Below are 20,244 nucleotides of genomic sequence, written 5' to 3'. Positions count from 1 at the left end.
GAATACCGTGATCTATGAAATTTGAATAATTATTTTCCATGCTTACGTGATCCATTCTTATCTGTCTCATAAATTTCGTACTTAAGTGTAGGAGAAGAGCCTTTGGGTGCTTTAAAGCCTGTGCATGTAACATTGACCTCTTGACCAGTAACTGCTGGTGATGGATTAATTTGGCAGGTTCCTTTAGTAGGACGTCCCATCGTAATAACCGCCAAATTAGCAATGACATCTTCTTCTATTAGATCACAAACAAAAATATATTAGAAAATGTTTAAAAAGAAGTTCACAAAAATTTTTAGCACCAAACAAAGTAACTCCTTAATATTGTTTTATTTAAATCAATTTTGTACCTTGTTTATAGATATTCAAAAAACCACGAAACAAAGTTAGAAATGTGACAATCAATATTTCTCTCAAAGTAAAACTTGTGGAAGAGCTGTTAAGAGTACAAGGGCTGGTTGGCAATAGTTGGTTTGGACAGTTGATGAGGAGCTACCGAAAAAGGCGTTTAGATTGGAAAAGATGATCCAACAGTCTGACCAAAGACAAGGAAGGTTCGAAAGCACTTGTGAAGGAACCTCGACACCAATAATGATATTAGAGGATAAGATTACTTAAGATAATGATAGTATCTCATGTTAACAACTGTACCAGAGTAAAAACCAGAGTTCAACGTCTGTGAGAACTACGTGGCTTCGCTTAAATACATTTAGCTTCTAAAAAGTAAAACGCCAATGTAAATGCAGAAAAGGTGACTTGGTGCTGAGAATGAGAAATCACTGAATGTCATTGGATATAAATCGTGTCCTTTAATACTCAGTGCAATGCAATAAACAGGACTGTGAGTATGCTTGGCGAGTCAGAAAGTTTTATTCGACTTAGAACTAATGTTAAAAGAATTAAATTTTTTTGCCAAATTCCTGTTGCCTTCAGACAATTTATTAAGGCTCTCCATTGCTAGTAGGTACTATTCGATTATGCCCAGTGATATATGTATGTACTCGTATATTAAGTAGCAGAGCGCCATTATCGTTAGCTTATTTTCTTTACTTGCCGAGCTTTAAATCATTTACTTTGATCTATTTACATAACTATGAATTCTCCCTTAACATTATATTAAGCGATCTTCAACACATTCGAAAAATGAGCAATATTTATAATTATTTTCTACACGCCATGTACCCAAGGGATCTTATAAATTAATAATTTCCCGTTCTCTGTTTTATTTGATTCACTTTAAGTATTTCTTTACTATTTATTTTGTATATACATTATTTATTTTCTTTCTATTATACAGAATTAGATTCTAACGGACGTTGAACTCTGGTTTAGCATTTTTTGATTTTTTTCTTTTAAATATGACTCTGACTTGGTGATGGTATGCACTACCATAGTTTGATGACTTTCAAATTCCTTAGTTCAGAGCCTGAAGAATCAATCTATTTGAAGAAACCGCTGGACAAGAATCCACCCACAGAAAGAAACCACCTACATTGGTTCAAAACCAATATTGATTTTTAAAGCTAAATTATAGTAATTTTCTTTACTTATTAAACACTTTAATAGAGTGTCAATAACGAGGATCCACATGTACTTGGTGGGTTTAATGCCTTTTAGTCCGATCCTGTTTGGACCTCTACCATTTACCTATCAACGGTAATAGAGCTATGTCCTTATAGCTTACTCTAGAGTATAAAATGCAGAAGTTAAGCTCTTAGAGACATACCCTCTGTAATCAACTCGAGATGAAATTGCTTCCTTTGTTTGAAAAGGGCCAAGATGAATACTAAAAGTTTCCCAAACATTGAAACAAAAGTACTCAAAAGGAAGCTCTCAAATCGCTAGCCTCGAACGGTCCTCTGTAGGCAATGGCCACGGAGAATGGCCATGGTCCTTGTGGAAATCCTATTTCGAGAACGACCTTTTTTCACAGAAAAGTGAAGAGTCAGTTCACTTTTTACAGGGAAAAATGAAAGAAAAAAGTTCATACTTAATTTGCAGTTCATACTAACTGTAGACGTCTGAAAACGCCTACACCCAGATGCGGGGACGAAAAAGAAAAAGGAGAGGTACTTACCCTTTTGGTGCAAGATGATGGTGTGACGAGGTATGTCGAAGACGCCAGAGAAGCGTGGTGAGGGGAAGGAAATGGTCGAGCGGAAGCGTGTGTATGTTGGTGTGTGTGTGAGAGTGTTGCCAAACTCCGAGAAAGGTCGGAGATTTCAGGGCTCAGGCCCAAAGAGGCGTAACGGAAGTAGAGAGTGAGGTCAGCGGAAGAATGAAAGGAAAAGTGCACTAAGGGCACTAGATGCGGATGAGGAATATAATAGTACAACAGATGCACTAGATGCGGATGAAAGGAATAGGCGTGAAGCGATGAATGTAGCGATGATTGAAGCGATAAATATTAAAGCGTATTAGCACAGAAACACAGAAGCGTATAGAGCGCGGCACAGCAGAGAACTGGGCTGACAGGAAAGGTGACCACATGGTCCAAAAGGAAGTAGTGGGGCAGAGGGTCTAGAATATAGACGGACACAAAAATATTGCAGGGAAATAAGTCTGTATAAAATGACGAAAGGGAAGTAAAAAAAAGTGAAAGGAGCGGAAACAGCAGCGGAAGGCGCACGTACACTTCGCGCGCCCGGAAGCGTTGATGGACCAAGCGCGCCAGGTAGCCGCATGCACACAACGGTAGCACCACCGGCCAGCGCTGCCCCCCGTCAGAGCACGCCTTAACACTAACATTCAAAAAGACCATTGGTTAATTTTTAAGTATTATTCCTTAGATTGAGTACGCTCAGTTTAAAGTATGCTAAAAGTCTGATAAAAATTCTGCGGAATTCATCTATTTTTCACATTTTTTGTTTTGAACTCAATTGTTAAGGTATAAACAAACGTTACTATTCCAACGATTAGACGAAATGTACCAAAGGAGAATCAAATACTCACTATTTACAGTAAATACATATATAGTACTTTCCTTCAGCGCGTTTGGTTTTATTAACAGATCTTCTTCAGCACTTTTTTCCCACAACGTTTCTATTGGAATTAGAGTTCCGTCTTTTAGAGAGCAGCTCCACTCAAATGGAACCTCTTTATATTCAACCATTTCTTTAGCTTGCAGATGTATTTGTAATCCAGGATTGCTTTTCGGTTCGCAATTACTACGGCAACTGTGTGAATATTACAATTCTTTATAAAATAGTAATAAAAAAGTATGCCAACCACCAAATATACATAATAAGCATTCCCGCCTATCAGCGTCTGCAGACTCCGCCAAGCTTTATCAAGTTTAATGAATTGCAGAAAAAAAAAAATTAAATTAAAAAAACAATCTGTGCACACCTTTACTACGATGCAGACGGTTAAAGGCAGCCTAAAATTGATAGTGGTCGTGCCAACAGGTCATGATAGCGGTAGCGCGAAAATCAATGCCCACTTTGACTTGGACAAACTTGCACACCTACAGTTTAGCAACCAAGCAAATGGAACGCCGGGGGTTATCAGCGCCGATTTTCAGATCTCTGCACCAGTCGACAGATTAGCATCAAATTTTGAAAGGGAAATCGCCGCGTCCCCTTAGACATCAAGCAGATGCAAGAAGAGTCTCCTCAAGTTGTTCTTTTTATCGATTGAAGATTTTTATTGATACTCTAGCAGACAAGATGTGCACTCTACGACTTCTACACAACTCCAAAGTAATATACGAGTAAGAATCATGAAAAAATCTTAACAACAAAATGAAATGAAATGTCTTACATTATACTCAATTTATTTTTTTTTTTTACTTCAACGTTAATTAATTTAGTAACTGGTTCCGTATCAGTTCCAAGACTAACTGCTTTTATCGTGAATGAATAGTTGGTGTCGCAAGTCAATCCTTTTAGAAGAAAGATCGGTTCTGAAAGGTTGTGAAAATTAAATAAATAATTATATAACATTTGGTGAAAACAATTTCAGTTTATAAAATCTATTACAACATATTCTTTCAGCTTAAAATAACTACAGCTTAACCTGTTAAGTGCGTTTGACGTGTATCCACGTCAAACTAAATCTCGGTTACAGTGCGTTCAACGTTTATGCTCATTGTGAAAAAAATAAAATTGCCATTAACTATAAAAACTCGACATTTTAATAAGGTACAATAAGAATATTATTTGGTGGGGTGTTTCCTTTATCTTACCAATAGAACTGCCAAGCATTTTATACGGAGGTGGTTGGTGGAAGTCAGCCAAATGATAAGTGGTTGGTACAAGTTTGGTCTCCGCATTAGAGATTGGGAATTACGCACACAAATAGAAGCTCTCAACCCTTGTGCAATGCCGTTTTTACCCTAGATAGAAGTTCAGACCTCAGTATGAGCATGATTTCAAATTGCACAGAATTCAAAGCTCTTTTCTTCCTTGTAAAAGCTCTTGCGACTATACGTAGTTAACTAGGCAATACACTACGACGTTGTAAACTTTTGGTTGTTTTGCCCTGCGTTCGACGTGTATACACTTCATTGTCTGATTTTGATTCCGCACACCGTGGGGGGTTTTTAAAAAGTAAATTCCACGCTTAACTGGTTAAAGGAAGCAACAGACCGCAACTTGTACGTCAACAATGTTGACAACCTGGTTTGAGCTACACCGATTTGCCGAGTTAAATAGTTGGCAACCTTGACATAAACGTAACTTTAAAATTAATATATATCTATTTAATTAATTATAGGTATATATTTATAAACACTTTAAATATAAAAAGTATATAGAAATGTTTGTTTAGTCTCTGTGAATGAAATATTATTGTATCATTTTGACAAGAAAAAATGGGAAGTCGGAAAATTAAAGGTAGCCATTTTATAGCGATATATAACGATTCCCTTTTTTTAATCTTAGCTTAGTCACCGAGGAGAGCAGCAGATATAGAGAGCTTGGCTCCAACGGTGCCAGGGATAATGAAAAAAGGTCTACTCTAAAAAGTCTGCCTTAAACAGAGTCTTAAACGCCTAAAACGCTGGAGGAGAGGGATTCAGGGCATGCTCGGGGATCTGAGAGTGGTGAGACTTTAAATCGATCTTGGAACGAAATTAGAGAAAACATTTTAAAGGGATTATGCCACAGACTGTTTTGACTCGTACAAGACAAAACAATAAAATATATAAACATAATGATCAAATGACATCGAAAAATAAACGAACAAAATGTTTTGCTGTATCTCAAGGCATTCTCCCCAGCGGCCAGGAGCTTTCCGAGTTTCGACACCAAATGTTTGGGAATGAAATGGCAGAGAGAGGGAAAAAATGAAATTCAAACATAGAGGGAGAATGGGGGATTAGATGAGATGATGAATTTTGGGGGTCTCGACGCTTTACATCGAATGGGAGGTAAATTTAAACGTTCAGAGTCGCAAATTTCAGATGAATTTTAAGAAGAAAAACGAAACATAGTTTAGACACAAGGAACACAGGGTTCAACTTTACATTTCGCGCCATACAGTGAAACGGATAGTGGTAAGAATTGACTGTTAAAGGCAATGAAGCAAACTAGTAGTTTGTTGTTTATATACTTTTTACGAGTAAGGCGTCTGATGGCGATGGTAGAGAAAGTTGAGATAAGTTCAGATAGTATCTCGTTATCCTCCAAATCCATATCGACATCTCGGATCACATCTGTATCCTGTATTCTAAAATTGGGGATATATGCAGTTATTTCTCTTTCTTTGAAGATTGGAGGAGTTAAGAGTTCGTTAGCAGCTTGCGGGGACCGAGTTGTTGATTTCATTCTGTTTTGACCAGTTACTGAAATGTCCAATATTTCGTCTTTGTGTGCGCTTCCTGATTTGAACAGCCACCTTTCAACCCAAAGCCATTCTGTGTACTTTCCCTAAATTGCCTTTATTTCCCTCTAAAGTGACTACATACGGACCTTTGCCACTATTCTCAACGATCAACGACTTTTTACGGCCCTGTTAATGTAATCAGATTTGTTGAGAGTTTGATTTTATTTTTTTGAGCACACGAACTTTATTACCAGTATTACGCAACACTGCCTCACCAGATCTCTTCTGACCTCGCAAGCTCCTCATTAGGATTTGTGGGGGTTAGAGTAGGATTAGCATTAGTGTTGGCAATGGATTGATCCATTTTCATATTATTAGTTACATTTTTACACAAATTGACACTTGTACTAGATTCATTAACTATGTTATTTGTGCTTCCACTACTTTTTTTTTTTAATAGCATTTTATTAATACAATTTATGTACAAAATACAGAATATAGAAACAATACTATACAGCTTGGATTACTCCGTCAGCCGGGGTCGATACATATGTACATAACTGAGTTAAGATAAACGCTGGCAAAAAATTAAATTTTAACATACATAAATGATAAGAAATAAATAAGTTTACAATTTTAATATACGAACAGAACATAATAAAAGAAACTAATAATAAACTAAAAAAATTGTATTTTCTTTTGTTTTATTTTTCTACAAATAGCTGGCTGTTAAATTATTAATGGGAACTACATTTAATTACTATTGCAAAGAAAAAAAAGCAAAAAGAGAGGAAATAAATCGATAATAAAAAAAAATATATAAATATATATATATATTGGTATATGGGCACAGCTTATATATCATTTACAGACGAACCTAAATGACAAAAAAGTAAATTCACCCTTCACATCACCAGCAAAACATCCATTCAAGTTTATTAACCGTTATTATCGCAAATTCTAGGAATTTCATACTACGAATATTCAAAAGAGTGTCTTTAGAATTTCTTGAATAACTGCATTCAGGGTTATAAAGAGGCAAGTCATCGGGGAGGGTATGAGAGAGTCCCAACCGGACATTAAGATCGCCAATAATTACGAATTTAGAAGAAACATGTTCATCGCTAAATCGCGCGAGGTTATAAAAGTTCACATCCCGAGTAGAAACATTTAAATAAACCGGAAGTATAAAAAAAATCATAAAAGTGAGACTTGATCGACACGACATGTTTACCATCAAGATTAATAAAACTGACAAGATTACTTGGCAAACAAGACCGCAGACCCCACAGCTCCCCACTCATAGCGTTAGTGTTGGCAATGGATTGATCCATTTTCATATTATTAGTTACATTTTTACACAAATTGACACTTGTACTAGATTCATTAACAATGTTATCTGTGCTTCCACTACTTATCTGACTTTAAATCTGCTGCTGCTCCCAGACATTTCCACTAGGAGTTCTACTGATGAACGGAAGGTTAGAAAATTGCGTCGTTATAAAGAAAGAAGAATAGGAGGAGGGAAAAATAATATAAATAAATTTAAAAAATAATAATTCAAGTAAAATATATAAAACAGAAATTGAAAAGAAATATAATCAAGAGAGAGAGGGAAGATAATAATAAAAAAGAGTAAGATAGGAAATATGGCAAAGCACTGAACAGAGGGACTATTCACCGATGTTGACTGCTTCAAGGTGAATCAAGGACCTTTGAAGAGGTTGTCAAATTTCCTCATTGAAGCCACTCTGCGCTGAACTCAGCCACTTCAACATTCTCAAAGAATCTTTACAAAATAGGACCTAGCCTTCGTTTACCTGCCATGGAGTACAATCTTTTATCTAAGTAGATTCACACTCTGAAAAACTCCTTGATGTGTTTATAGAACAAACTGCGATTAAATTGTTGAATGTACATTGTTCGCAACTAAGTCGCCAATTTGTCACATAACCACTGAATAGTTTTCAATATAAGACAGTCCACACAAAAAAATCAATTGTTAGATTTCTTCCTACCGATGGTACAACATGAAACCTCAACTTACAACTTGGCTTAATATGAAGTATTTGGTTATGAAATTGATGGCAACCAAGCTGCTCTACTGAAGGACATTAAATGAAATTGTTGAAATTTATTTATTGCTTTTAAAATACAATTTTACAGCAAGAGTTCAGTTATTATACAGTAATAAAAAATAAAAACAGAAATAAAATAAACGAATAAGAATTAATAATATGCGTTTCTTTTCCTTTTTTTTTTTTGATAAAACAAAGTTATTTATCCATCATAAATATACATAAATACATTTATTTAAACTAAATTTTCCTTCTTTTTTTTTCGTAGTTTAACTTAAGAACAGAAATATTTCATAACATTGTTGATATTATAGATTAATAGATTACATATTAGATAGAAAACAGTTCGAAGTGCAGACATAAATCACTTTTAAAGAAAAAAATAAATTCCAACTTATTACCCACATAAACACAGATAAAAAATTTACTTATTTTTTCTATTATTTATTAATTATAATTATTATTTGCTTGTAACCACTGTTTTAGTTTATTTCTTATTTCCAAACATTTTTTAACATAATTATATAAATTGATAACTAAATCCATATTGGAACAATTTAATATACTTTCAAGAAAGTCAAGTTCTGTTTCATTAGTTAACAATGTAAATTTACTAAAATATTTTGCTCTATACCCATCAAAGGTCTTACAATCTAGCAAGAAGTGTGTAATTGAATCCGGTGAACTATTACAAAGCGCGCACTGGGTTTCAGGTCTGAATTCATAATTTTTATCTTTTATTATTATTCTGGGGAACTTATCACTTGCTAAACGGATTTGAGAAATTACTCTTACACATTTAATTGGCGCATTCACCAAAAGATAAGACTGTTTACAATTATAATTACTAATAAATCGTGTTACGTATTTCTAGAATTTAAGGGGAGTTGTAATGCAGCGAAATACGTAACTATTTGAATGACAGTCTTGATTTGACAGAGGCACCTCCCATCAAAAAAGAGACTTACAATTTTGGTCACCTAGAGCACTGTTGTACCGTTCTAGCCTCAACACAGGGTATCAGTTTCTCTTTCTACTCACCTAGCTAAGTGGCAGGGCTCCAGTAGTTGTAACCAATATAACCTCAAGTTCCTCTTCTTCTTTTTCTTGAGCTCGTGTGTGTGACGCATAACCAGACCGCATTTTTCGTTCTTAGTGAACATCTCACACAAATCCGGTTATATTTTGTGAATCATCTTGTGAAGTTGTACAGTTATAATCTAATACCATTTTCTTGTGTATATCAAGTTCGGCGGCGTATAATTGAATTGCAGGATTATAGTTCTATTTTTACGCCATTCAGTTGCTGCCCCACGTGGGTAATCTTCTCAGCAGTCTGGTAAATCTTTAATTTACAGTCTCACACTCAGTAAGAGCTGGTTCAGCAGTGATCATAGAAGTCACCACTCTAAATAGAGTCAAATCAGGCGGATGCCCGTGGCGTATATTAACATCTTCTACATTCAGAGTAAGATAAATTTCCTATTCTTTCCTCTCCTTTATATCTCTGCTCTACACCTTGTTAGGTGTTAATATAAGTCTGCCGAAGCCGTTTAAGCGATTATTGCAATCGCCCTGAAGGTAATTTTTTTCATATTATTTTCTCTTGTTTCAATACCTTCAGTATCAGCTCAACAGTTATTTTGTTACTAATCGTTTATCTAATTCGAAGCTAAGTGACTATCCACTGCAAGCTCCACTTGTACAGTCTGGAGAGACGGAGTCTCTACCCTGGATAGAACGACTTCTAACCAAACGAGGTGTACGGAACTATAATAACTTCCAGGCAAGTATACGCCTCTTAACTTTCTTACTAGCCCTCCTAGTGCTCTTATATTTTCTCTCAACCGAGGTTGAGAATATACAGCTTCGTCTGTCACCTGCACATTGCCTAAATAGTTATTCTTGTGCCAACAGTTTTGCAGCTTCGCTGCTGGTCCTCCGTCGGATGTGAGAGCATCCTTCATCAGCAACCCGTGGACAGCTCTGGAAGGGATTGCCTGCCCTTCAGGCAATCAGAGGAGTTCCCAGGGCATACCCACTAGTCAGTGTGCGTTTTCGGGCTCGGACGTGAGGCGGAAGAACTGGGGAGGTGCTTTGTTCAACAATAAACTTATTATTATTTTGATCAGGTGCCTTTTCTGTCTTGTTGCCCCACCTTTCTATCTCTTACAGCAAGACCTGCCTATGGCTCCGTACGGAGTTCCTGCAGTGGTCTAACTATTCCCGGAAACCATCTAGTGGTGCCGGATGAGCTCTACCGAGCACGCAAATACGTAACAAATCGAATATAATTATTAAATCTAGCATTGTATAGTTTTTCAATGTCCTTACAAGAGAGATACAATTTAAAAGCATTAATTAAGCCACTTCTATTTCTAATTAATTCACTGTAAACTTGTGACTCCCAGAGATTTATTGCACCAATTTTTTCCAATGACAGTTTTAAATATATGCACCAATTAAAAGGAATCTGCTTAGAATTTATTAACTTTAATAGCCTGTTAAAACATAATTTCGGAATGCGATCGTTTTCCATTTTGAGTAGAACTATCCACCATCCGATCATCCTTTTAAAGATAAAGAAATCTAAGTGAATTCTACTGACTTCATGTCGCAGCAAGGCATCGAGAGTCGATTTTGGAAGTAAAAGGAGAGACTTAAAATACTTTATTTGTACTTTTTCCAAAATATCTCCGTAAGGGGCAGACCAAACTTCTCCACAGTACAAAAGTACGCTAGCCACCATACTATCAAAAAGAATTTCCTTAGTTTCCCATGAATCCGATTTCCCCTTAGATAATAACTGTTTAACTTTTGTAGCTGCCGCTATGCCTAGTGTTTTATTATGTTCTGCTGTTTTTCTGAATTTCCCACTAGTTGTGAAAGTGATCCCGAGGTACCTGAATTCCCTGAATAATTCCACTTCCTTCCCATCAAAAACGAACTTCCTCTGTTGACCTAGTTTCCCTCCTTTTTGAAAAGGTAAAATTTTAGTTTTATCAATATTAACATTTAGTGCGTTTTGCTTACAATATTTATTTAGGAGATCCAATTTGAACTGTGCGTCTATCCAGGAGTGCCCCAACAGTACAATATCATCAGCGTATAAGAATATAAACACATCTTGTCTTTCATTTATACTAAGCCCTACTGCACCGTGATCCCTGAAAAAATCTACGATATCCGCGATGAACAGAGAGAACAAAAGAGGGCTAAGATTTTCACCTTGGAGAACTCCCTCCGTAACATTAAACTCTTTTGTTTGATTACCGTCACTTTCAATAAATATTGAAGCCCTATCATAAATAGCTTTTATTATATTAACAATTTTACCACAAATTCCTATTTTATATAACTTTTCCCACAATTTAACATGCGACAGGGAATCAAATGCCCTTTGCAGATCTACAAAGATTCCATAAACTTTTGCTCTTTTTTTCCGCAAGTTCAAATTAACTAAAGCTGATAGAGAGAAAATTCCATCTCTACAGCCCCTTTCTTGCCGAAACCCCATTTGTTCTTCAGGCAACATATTTCTACTTTCTACCCAGTCGACTAATCGTCTAGATAATATTCTTGTAAATATTTTAACAACGTTATTAACAAGAGCAATGCCTCTATAATTGCCTGGATCACAGGGATCTGACTTTTTATAGATCATTTTTAGTTTAATCTTTCCCCAACTTGAAGGAATTTTTTGTTGCTCCCAAACATTTTTATAAACATTAAGTAAATAATGCAACCAATTTGATGGAAGTAATTTAAAGCATTCATTTATAATACCGTCATTACCAGCCGATTTATTGATTATAGCACTTTCTATGCTTGCTATTAATTCTTCTAGAGATAATTCTTTATCCAAAAATGGATGGCTGTCAATTGTTGGAGTGTATGCAGTTAATAAATTTATACGTTTTCTCAAGAAATTCCTCCCAAGACTTTATTTCAATAGGACATTTTTTAACAGTTATTCTATTTTTTAACTTACTTAAAACGGACCAAAATTCTCTACTATTTTTGGCATTTCTCAATTTCAATTTAACTGTTTGGAAATAATCGGTTTTTGCGGTCAATGTAGTCTTTTTATAATGTTTTTTAGACAGTACGTAACTACTAACAAGATGTTTTTTGAATTTAAATTTCCGGCAGATTTTATAATTTTGTTTAACTTCTTTTTTTGCGAGAAAACATTCCTTATTAAACCAAACTTTATTTGTTTTTCTTGAAAAATTTATTTTTTTCCTGATTACTCTCATCCCGCTATTTGTTAATGCCTCAGAAAGAGTCGTTATTAAATTTTCATTTAGGTCGTCCACGGAAGTGCTATAAAAATAAATATTATTAGAGTTAAATAAAATCTCTTTAAAAAATTCTATATATAAGGGTTCTTTGTTAAAACTGTAATAATTTAACTCGCAATCAGACTTATTTAGAAGCGCCGCGTTAGTAGAAGGGGTGTCTACCTTTAATGCCACTGGCAAATGATCAGAAATTTCCGGGATGTTTAATACTTCAAAATCTAAATTAGAATCCAGAAGAACCTGATTTACCCATATTTGGTCTACAACACTACAACCATTACTTGAAATATACGTATAAGAAGCCGGGCAATCTTTACAAGATCGGCCATTACACACGCATAGCCCATAGTTTTCCATTATTTCCAAAATTCTTCGGCCTTGATTATTTACAATTAAATCTAAAGATCTTCTAGAACCATAGACACAAGAATTTTGAAAAACATCTTCATCAAAAGAGTTTAATTCGGAAATACGGCCATTGAAATCGCCAGCTATTATAATTTCACACTGACCATAATGTATAAATATTTCATATAAAGTTTCATTGAATTTTTCAAAAACATTATTCACTGAGTTTGGTTTAAAATAAACTGTTGCTATAATAATTACTCTGCTATTGATTACACATTTTAATACAATCCAAAAATGTTTGCGATCAACAACCTCCACCTCCCTGACAGATGCTCTTTTAGTAAAAACAATTATACCTCCAGAAGGACGGCCTGCACACTCTTTTTTATCTGCTGTTACTTGAAAGCTATCATATTCAGAAAGAAAATCAGGGAAATGGAAGATACTGGTCGCCTGCCAAGTTTCGCACAAACCAATAACATCCAATTGCTTAAAAGTATCAATATTCTCATTACCTAATTCATATAAGTTTCCATACCCGTTGATATTCCAGAATCCAGCCTGAAATCCAGTATTTGTGGGAAGACGAGGTTTCCTATTTTTCCTTCTTCTCTGGGGGACGAAAAAATTTGTCAATTTTCTTTGATCTTGTTATATTCTTAAGCTTTCTCTTTTTGCTGTCCTTACTCAATGTTGATATATCAGTAGCATCAGATTCGTCAAAATCAGTCTCTTCATAAACTTTCTCCGCCATAACGGAACTTGAACTCAAACACTCGTTCAGGTCGAAATTATTTCTAATTATTTTCGGGGTAGAATTTTCAGTAGTTTTCACAAAAACTTGCCCATTCCTTACCCATGCATACTTTAATTCATTATTTCTTACATTAATTCTCGCTTGTTTAAACAAGAAATTCAGTTCAGGCGACAGATATTCAGATATGTAAATAGGAACATCAGCACTTCCTTCCACAATCATTTGAGATGACAAACGTATTTTATTTTCTCTAAGCATCTTCAATAGTGATGTTTTGTCTTTGTTTTTTAGGAATTTAACTATGATAGGGGGAGGGTATTTATCATTTCTACTTTTCATACGAAAATAATCTTGTAAAAAATCTAGGTTAAATTCAAAATTGATTTGTTTAAATATCTTATCAATAATTGCTATTAAATTTTCATTTTCCGTTTTAGGAAAGTTAGAAATTTTAATCGCATTGTAGCGTATGGATTGTTTTAACTGTATTATATCATCTTTAAGTAGCTTATTCTCCTTCTTTAGGTCGTTATTTTCTTTTTTAATATGAATAATTTCCTGTTTAAGTTGAGCAAGAGATTTTTTTAGTTGATTTTCACAAGATGTAACACTCAACGAAATACGTTTATTTTCTTCACTGACTTTGTCCAGCTCTTTAGCTAGTGTTGCTATTTGAATGTTTATAGAAGCCAAAGAATTAGATATACCAGTTAGAACGGACTCTCTAATATTTAGAATGTCCCCACCACTAGTATTACCTGTGTTCACTGGATTATCCGTCATCTCTCCCCTCTACTCAAATAAACCAAATTCTCTAACTCACTTTAATTTAATGAAAAATGTTTGTTAAATACTTGCACAATTAATAGCGAACAAAAGTTAATCAAATTTTACTATAATGACTATTATTAATTGAACTACGTGTTTACCAAATTTTATCAATGAACTACACTGAAAACCACATAAATTATACAAAACTTTGAAGAGCGATCTTTGCACTATGAAAGCTAGAACTGAACTTGTTTATAGAACAAACTGCGATTAAATTGTTGAATGTACATTGTTCGCAACTAAGTCGTCAATTTATCACATAACCACTGAATAGTTTTCAATGTAAGACAGTCCACACAAAAAAATCAATTGTTAGATTTCTTCCTACCGATGGTACAACATGAAACCTCAACTTACAACTTGGCTTAATATGAAGTATTTGGTTATGAAATTGATGTCAACCAAGCTGCTCTACTGAAGGACATTAAATGACTTATTCAAGTCGATGGTGACACAATAGTCCTAGTGAAGTTTAAACCAAGAGAAGTTGAAATATAAAAGTATCCGCAAATAAACTTAGTGGATATAGAAATTAAGAATGTGATGATCTTGGTAGAAGCTGCCTGTAGTTTCAAACAGATATATCTCAAGTTTTATAATAAAAAGCTTGCATTACCAAGTGTGCTGTACTTTTCGCAAATAGGTTCTTGTTTATCGCAAGACCAAGTATACTCTACTGTCTTATTTCCCGGAGGATAATTGTGATCGACTATATTCGGCAATTCCAAAAGCAGTTTTTTACCACATGTTACATTAAATGCATCCTTAAAAGTCGCAAGTCCAGTAGGTGATGATATCCACACAATTTTAAACCAGCACTAGAAAAATAAAAAATAAATAGCTACAATTTTCTGTTAGCCTCAAAGCAAAAAACTTTTTTGAACTAGTTTATAGCACTTCTTTAGAGCTATTTTCAAATTCAAAAGTCTTACTTTAATTTTCTGTGCACAGAAAACTGCCAAAAATAATTAGGATATTCATTTTAAAAAACCAACTAAGCAATAAGTAATTCATTTTAATTTTTGATTCCTTTTAGAAGTTTATACATTGTCTTATCCCACTAAAAGAAGAAGTATTTTTATCCGTCCATAAAAAGAAAAACGAGGATTTACAATATTGGGATTTCTCCAGAAGTACTCTATATTGAAGATCACTGAGTTCGAAACTTCAGTTTGTGCAGTCTATATTGTTCATCCCACAGCGCCAGTTCTGCTTACCAAAATTGGCCCACTTGGCACTCTGATCCTATTCCCACGGCTTCACTTTTAAGAAAGCCGGGGATCTCATCTATTTGGAGTTTGAGAATAGGTTGAGGTCGTTTCGACCCCAATGCCTCTAATCATTCGCTCTACCGGATGAGACTCTTCTCAACCGAGTGCAAGCTATCCTGAGGGAAACTTCAGAGGGAACCAGCTACTAGTTGGTTCGATTGGTCTTTCGCCCCTATACCCAGCTCCGACGATCGATTTGCACGTCAGAATCGCTGCGGACCTCCACCAGGGTTTCCCTGGTAACTCAAGAAACCAAATACCACAAAGTTTTTTTGAAATCTGGTTTAGATGCCGACTTGAGGCCAGCGCTTACGATGCGCCCAAAATTTTCGGGGCAGTTGAATTAAAAAGTAAATTTATTTTTAAAACTATTCATTTCAGTTAGGGTACAAAACTATAACTTTCTTAATGAGATCTTTGATGTTAGAACTCTATCTTCATATCAAATATATGTATCAAACGAACATGCCAACAGATAGCCTGAGTAGGTTTCTCAGATAGAAGAAGAAGCGGCACTGCACGAAGAAGAAAAACTCGTGTCTTCAAGCATTTACCCAAAGGTCTTCCTAAGTCTTAAGTCTAATCAAACAGGCTGGAGTGGAGAGGTATTTTAAATGAAGGGTGCCACAACCATTGAGTCGAAGAAACAAAATCTGATTGGACCATTTCCACCAAATCTAAATGATTTACCCGATTAAAACTGATGATTTTAATGGGTTTTTTTTTCCCAAACTTTCCTGTTTCAGTCACTTCGGCTTCCATCATGAAAGTACCGTTACTTAGTTGAAATGGTACAAAAGTTGCATTGCGTCCAGAGACGAGTGGTTGTAGGCTTTCATCTGTAATTATCTCCCCATCTGTGAAGCAAAAATCTCTTAACTATCAGTCAAAGAAAACACAATTAGGAGTTCAACAGTTACCGTGAGACAGTAATCATTGCTCAAAGTTAGAATAGTGAATTTACGAAGTTCTAATTGTTTGAATGACTTAAACATTTGCATTCTTGATTAAGGCATACTTATGTGTGACTTCAAGAAAATCTATCGACTAGTTTCGTAGCAAAAAATTTAATTTAATTTAAAGAAACATTTAATTGGTGGGGCCATGGACTTTTGATGAATAGAGATGTGGCGCCGACTTGTAGTTTCTGTAATGTCCCCCTAACAGTGAAGCACATGATGTAAGACTGTTCCGTGTGTAATAGGAGTAGAGTATCAAATCGCTTACCAGCGAGAATACAGGATGCTCTCGGCAATGACCCGAGCACTACAGATAGGGTCATACAGTACCTAAAAGATATACACCTATATGATAAAACATAGTTGTACCTGAAACTATTGATTTGTAAATAATATTAAATAGTTAATAATTTTATTTTATAAAATTGTAAATAAGATCATCATAGTATAATGATAATATTAAATCTTTTTTTAATAATTTTTCTAAGTATATTGTTATGTGTTAAGGTTATTTAGTTGTTTAGTTACGTAGTTTAGGTAAATTAGTAAGTTTTGTTACTTATCCTAGTTAGGGTATCAAGGGCACAGGGCATAATAACCCATTGGTTCATGGCCGACAAATCGCTAATCTTTCGCACCTTATTAAATCAATCAGAAAAGTTGTACTTTAATTCTTATTATTCAGATTCATTATTATATAACAATGAGGTGGAAAGCTCTCGAAGTTAGAAAAATGGAAGCTTGAAGAGAAAAATATTGAAGTTGTTAGTTCCTATAAATACTTAAGGGTCCATTTAACTCCTTCACTCTCCTTTGAACACCACTTAAGACAAAAATTGAGTGCTGCCAAGTTTGCCTTAAATTGTAATTGGCATAGTTTATTGTACAACCCTAATATCTCCTTTGAAGCAAAACTTAAAGTATTTTATGCCACCTCTCGCACCGTAATGTGTTATGCAGCGCAGGTCTGGGGGTATAGAGGTTATGATACAGTGGAAAAATTATTAAGATTTTTTATAAAAAAGTTATTTAGACTGCCAATTAATACGTCAAATTATATTATAAATTTAGAATCTGGTTTACATAGTATGTTTACATATACCTTAAGATTACATTTTGAAAGTTCTTAATCTCCCTGATCACAAACTGCCTAAAATGATAGCTGAAAAAATTGTCAATAAGAAAGTTTTATGGTTTGAAGATTGGTCAAAATTATGTTCACAACTACAGTTGCCACAATATAAAGTAGATCACCTAGTTAGCGGGAAATGTAATTTGAATAACTTTATTAGGGAATTGCAGCTAAGAGAAAGAGCACACTTAGAATCAAGTGCAAGGGGAGGGCAGTTCCATAGGATTTATCCCAGACTGCAATACAATGTAAATTATATTCATAATAGATCTTACTCTGATTCCAAACTTATTATTCAGGCCAGATCAGAATCATTTTATCTAAATTATAAACCTCACACTCCAGATGCTTGTCAATTGTGTACCCTTTGCAATTTAAAAGAAACAGAAGATATTTTGCACTTTGTCGGAATATGCCCGATACTAGCCCCTTACAGGCGGCAATATTTAGGAAAAAATGTACTCTCAATAGATGAAATTTGCAAATATCTCGATGGCAAGGACTGGTTGTTACTCTGTAAATATCTAAAAGATGCCCTACATTATAGGAAATTGTTGCTGGAAGAGTTTGTTTAATTAACTTCATCATCCTAAAGGAATAAATTTGTTTTCATTCTATCTCTTTTTTCTTTGTTCATTTTTTATTAATTATGAAAGTAAAAATATATATAAAAAATAAATAAAAATAAAAATAAATAAATAAATTTCGTTTGTAATCATACATATTTAGTAAATCGGCAGACGGATTCTATCCATGCTGATAAGTGCTATTAATTTATGTTTATCAATTCTGTATAATGTATTATACTTCTCAATAAAAGCGCTATTATTATTATTATTATATAACAATGTCACTCAAGCTATAAATGAAACAGCAAAACAGTTAGCTTTAATAAAAGATGTACTCAAGCAAAAAGTCCATGGTTTAATGCACAATGCTCTGAAGCAAAACGGAAAGATAAAAATAGTTTTAAAATCTGTAAATTAAATAATTTTAATTCTAATGTACTTAAAGAATAGTATGATGATAGTAAGGTGGCTTACAAAAAATTTATTCAATTAACAAAAAAAAGAATATTACAATAGACAAGTCCAACAAATATCTGATGTTCAAAACTGTAAAGATGTTTGGGATGTAATAAATAGATATAAAAAGCCGAAAATTCAAAGAGATTCATTTTCAGTTGGAGCCCTAATTAGTTATTATAGAAATCTATACCCACCAAGAGAAGAAATTCTAGTTCGATATGACAGATTATTGAGTGTACCAGAACTTGATAAAGATTTTACTTTAGAAGAATTGCAGAGTGCTATATTTAAAAGTAGTAAAGGGAAAGCATCTGGAACGGATTGCATCCCCTACGAGGTGTACAAAGCAATGCCCGCTAACTGGGAACATTATATACTTAATCTGTTCAATGTAATTTTTAATAGCGGCAAAATACCAGACAAATGGGGCGAAGTAGTTATGCACTTCATTTTTAAAAAAGGAGACAGATCGGATCCGGCAAACTATAGAGGTGTGGCCTTAATCAATGCTATGGCTAAATTATTCACTTCCGTCCTTGCTGGGAGAATAATTTATTGGACTGAAAGTAATGAAATATTGGCTGAAGAGCAGAATGGGTTCAGAAGGAACAGGGGTTGTGTAGATAACATATTCGTTCTGAGTACACTAATAAATATCAATCTTAGACTTAAAAAGGGATCAGTTTTCGCAATATTCGTGGACTTTAGAAGGAAATTCGATACCATTGATCTTGTAAACTTACTGCAAAAATGATCTAATATCGGTATTAGTATAGAAATAATTAATAACGGGTGTATACGGAGGTGTGGTCGAAACTTCGGGAGGTGATTCAGCAGCTCAAATGCAACGAAAAATATTCTCTTCACTTTGGCCCGATTCTCAATAGTGTCCAAGATATTTGCATTTTTAACTTTTCCGTCGATATTCGCGTTTTTCACCATAAAAACTGCCGTAGCTTTTCTATCCTTTATCCTACAACAAATCTGCTTATTCCAAACAAAAGAGCATTAAATTTCCTATAAATCTGCTTGGTGCAGAGCTTCAAAACGATTCTTATAACAATGACATTTTTACTTGAATGTCTAAAAATTTCGTTCTCGATGATTTTTGTTAAAATTTTCAACTGCATTTTCTCAATGGTTAATGAATCAAGGGATCACATATTTTCAGAAAAAGTTGCGCATTTATTGAGCTTCAAGATCATATGATTTTTTTTGGTTTTTAATAAAACCCTACCCCGAACAGAGGGGTGTAAATGCAGAAAACTGGGATTTTGCGTAACTGACTTTCCATTACTAGTTTACTCAAATGTCAATTTTTGGAGAAGGAACAAAAAGAAAAGTAACCATTTTAGTTTTTAACAATTATTATTTAATAAAACGGAAGTAAAAAGTAAAGTAGCAATAAAACGCAGTAGTTGACTACAATTGTTTGTGCAACTTATTTTAATGACATAATGGAAGTTTTTTTGATCAAAGTTAATTAATAATAATTCAAAAATAAAATGGTTTTTTTTTGTTCCTTCTCCAAAAATTGATTAATTGATTGAATCTTTTTGTTCCTTCTCCAAAAATTGATTAATTGATTGAATCTTTTTGTTCCTTCTCCAAAAATTGATTAATTGATTGAATCTTTTTGTTCCTTCTCCAAAAATTGATTAATTGATTGAATCTTTTTGTTCCTTCTCCAAAAATTGATTAATTGATTGAATCTTTTTGTTCCTTCTCCAAAAATTGATTAATTGATTGAATGTTTTTGTTCCTTCT

General features: G+C 34.2%; 1 protein-coding gene across 13 annotated transcripts in view; it reads right to left on the bottom strand.

The window, feature by feature from the left end:
• LOC141458557 (uncharacterized) overlaps positions 1-20,244 on the bottom strand; it is a 121,217-nt gene that overhangs the window by 51,937 nt on the left and 49,036 nt on the right. For 11 of the 13 annotated variants that reach the window (XM_074136698.1, XM_074136692.1, XM_074136695.1 and 8 more), the window contains exons 5-9: positions 16,049-16,215; positions 14,704-14,905; positions 3,763-3,904; positions 2,953-3,176; positions 47-235 (exon numbers count right to left, since the gene is read on the bottom strand). In XM_074136698.1, coding sequence (XP_073992799.1) covers positions 47-235; positions 2,953-3,176; positions 3,763-3,904; positions 14,704-14,905; positions 16,049-16,215 — 924 coding nt within the window. Of the gene's footprint in view, positions 1-46; positions 236-2,952; positions 3,177-3,348; positions 3,616-3,762; positions 3,905-14,703; positions 14,906-16,048; positions 16,216-20,244 lie in introns of those variants that run through there. The other 2 variants (XM_074136697.1, XM_074136701.1) reach the window with 2 other exon arrangements.

The sequence above is a fragment of the Rhodnius prolixus genome, unplaced genomic scaffold (genome assembly GCF_049639745.1).
Source record: "Rhodnius prolixus isolate KJV_2025 unplaced genomic scaffold, Rpr scaffold_5, whole genome shotgun sequence".
Lineage (NCBI taxonomy): Eukaryota > Metazoa > Arthropoda > Insecta > Hemiptera > Reduviidae > Rhodnius > Rhodnius prolixus.
The sequence above is the reverse complement of the archived record's forward strand: the minus strand, read 5'-3'. Positions and strand labels throughout refer to the sequence as shown.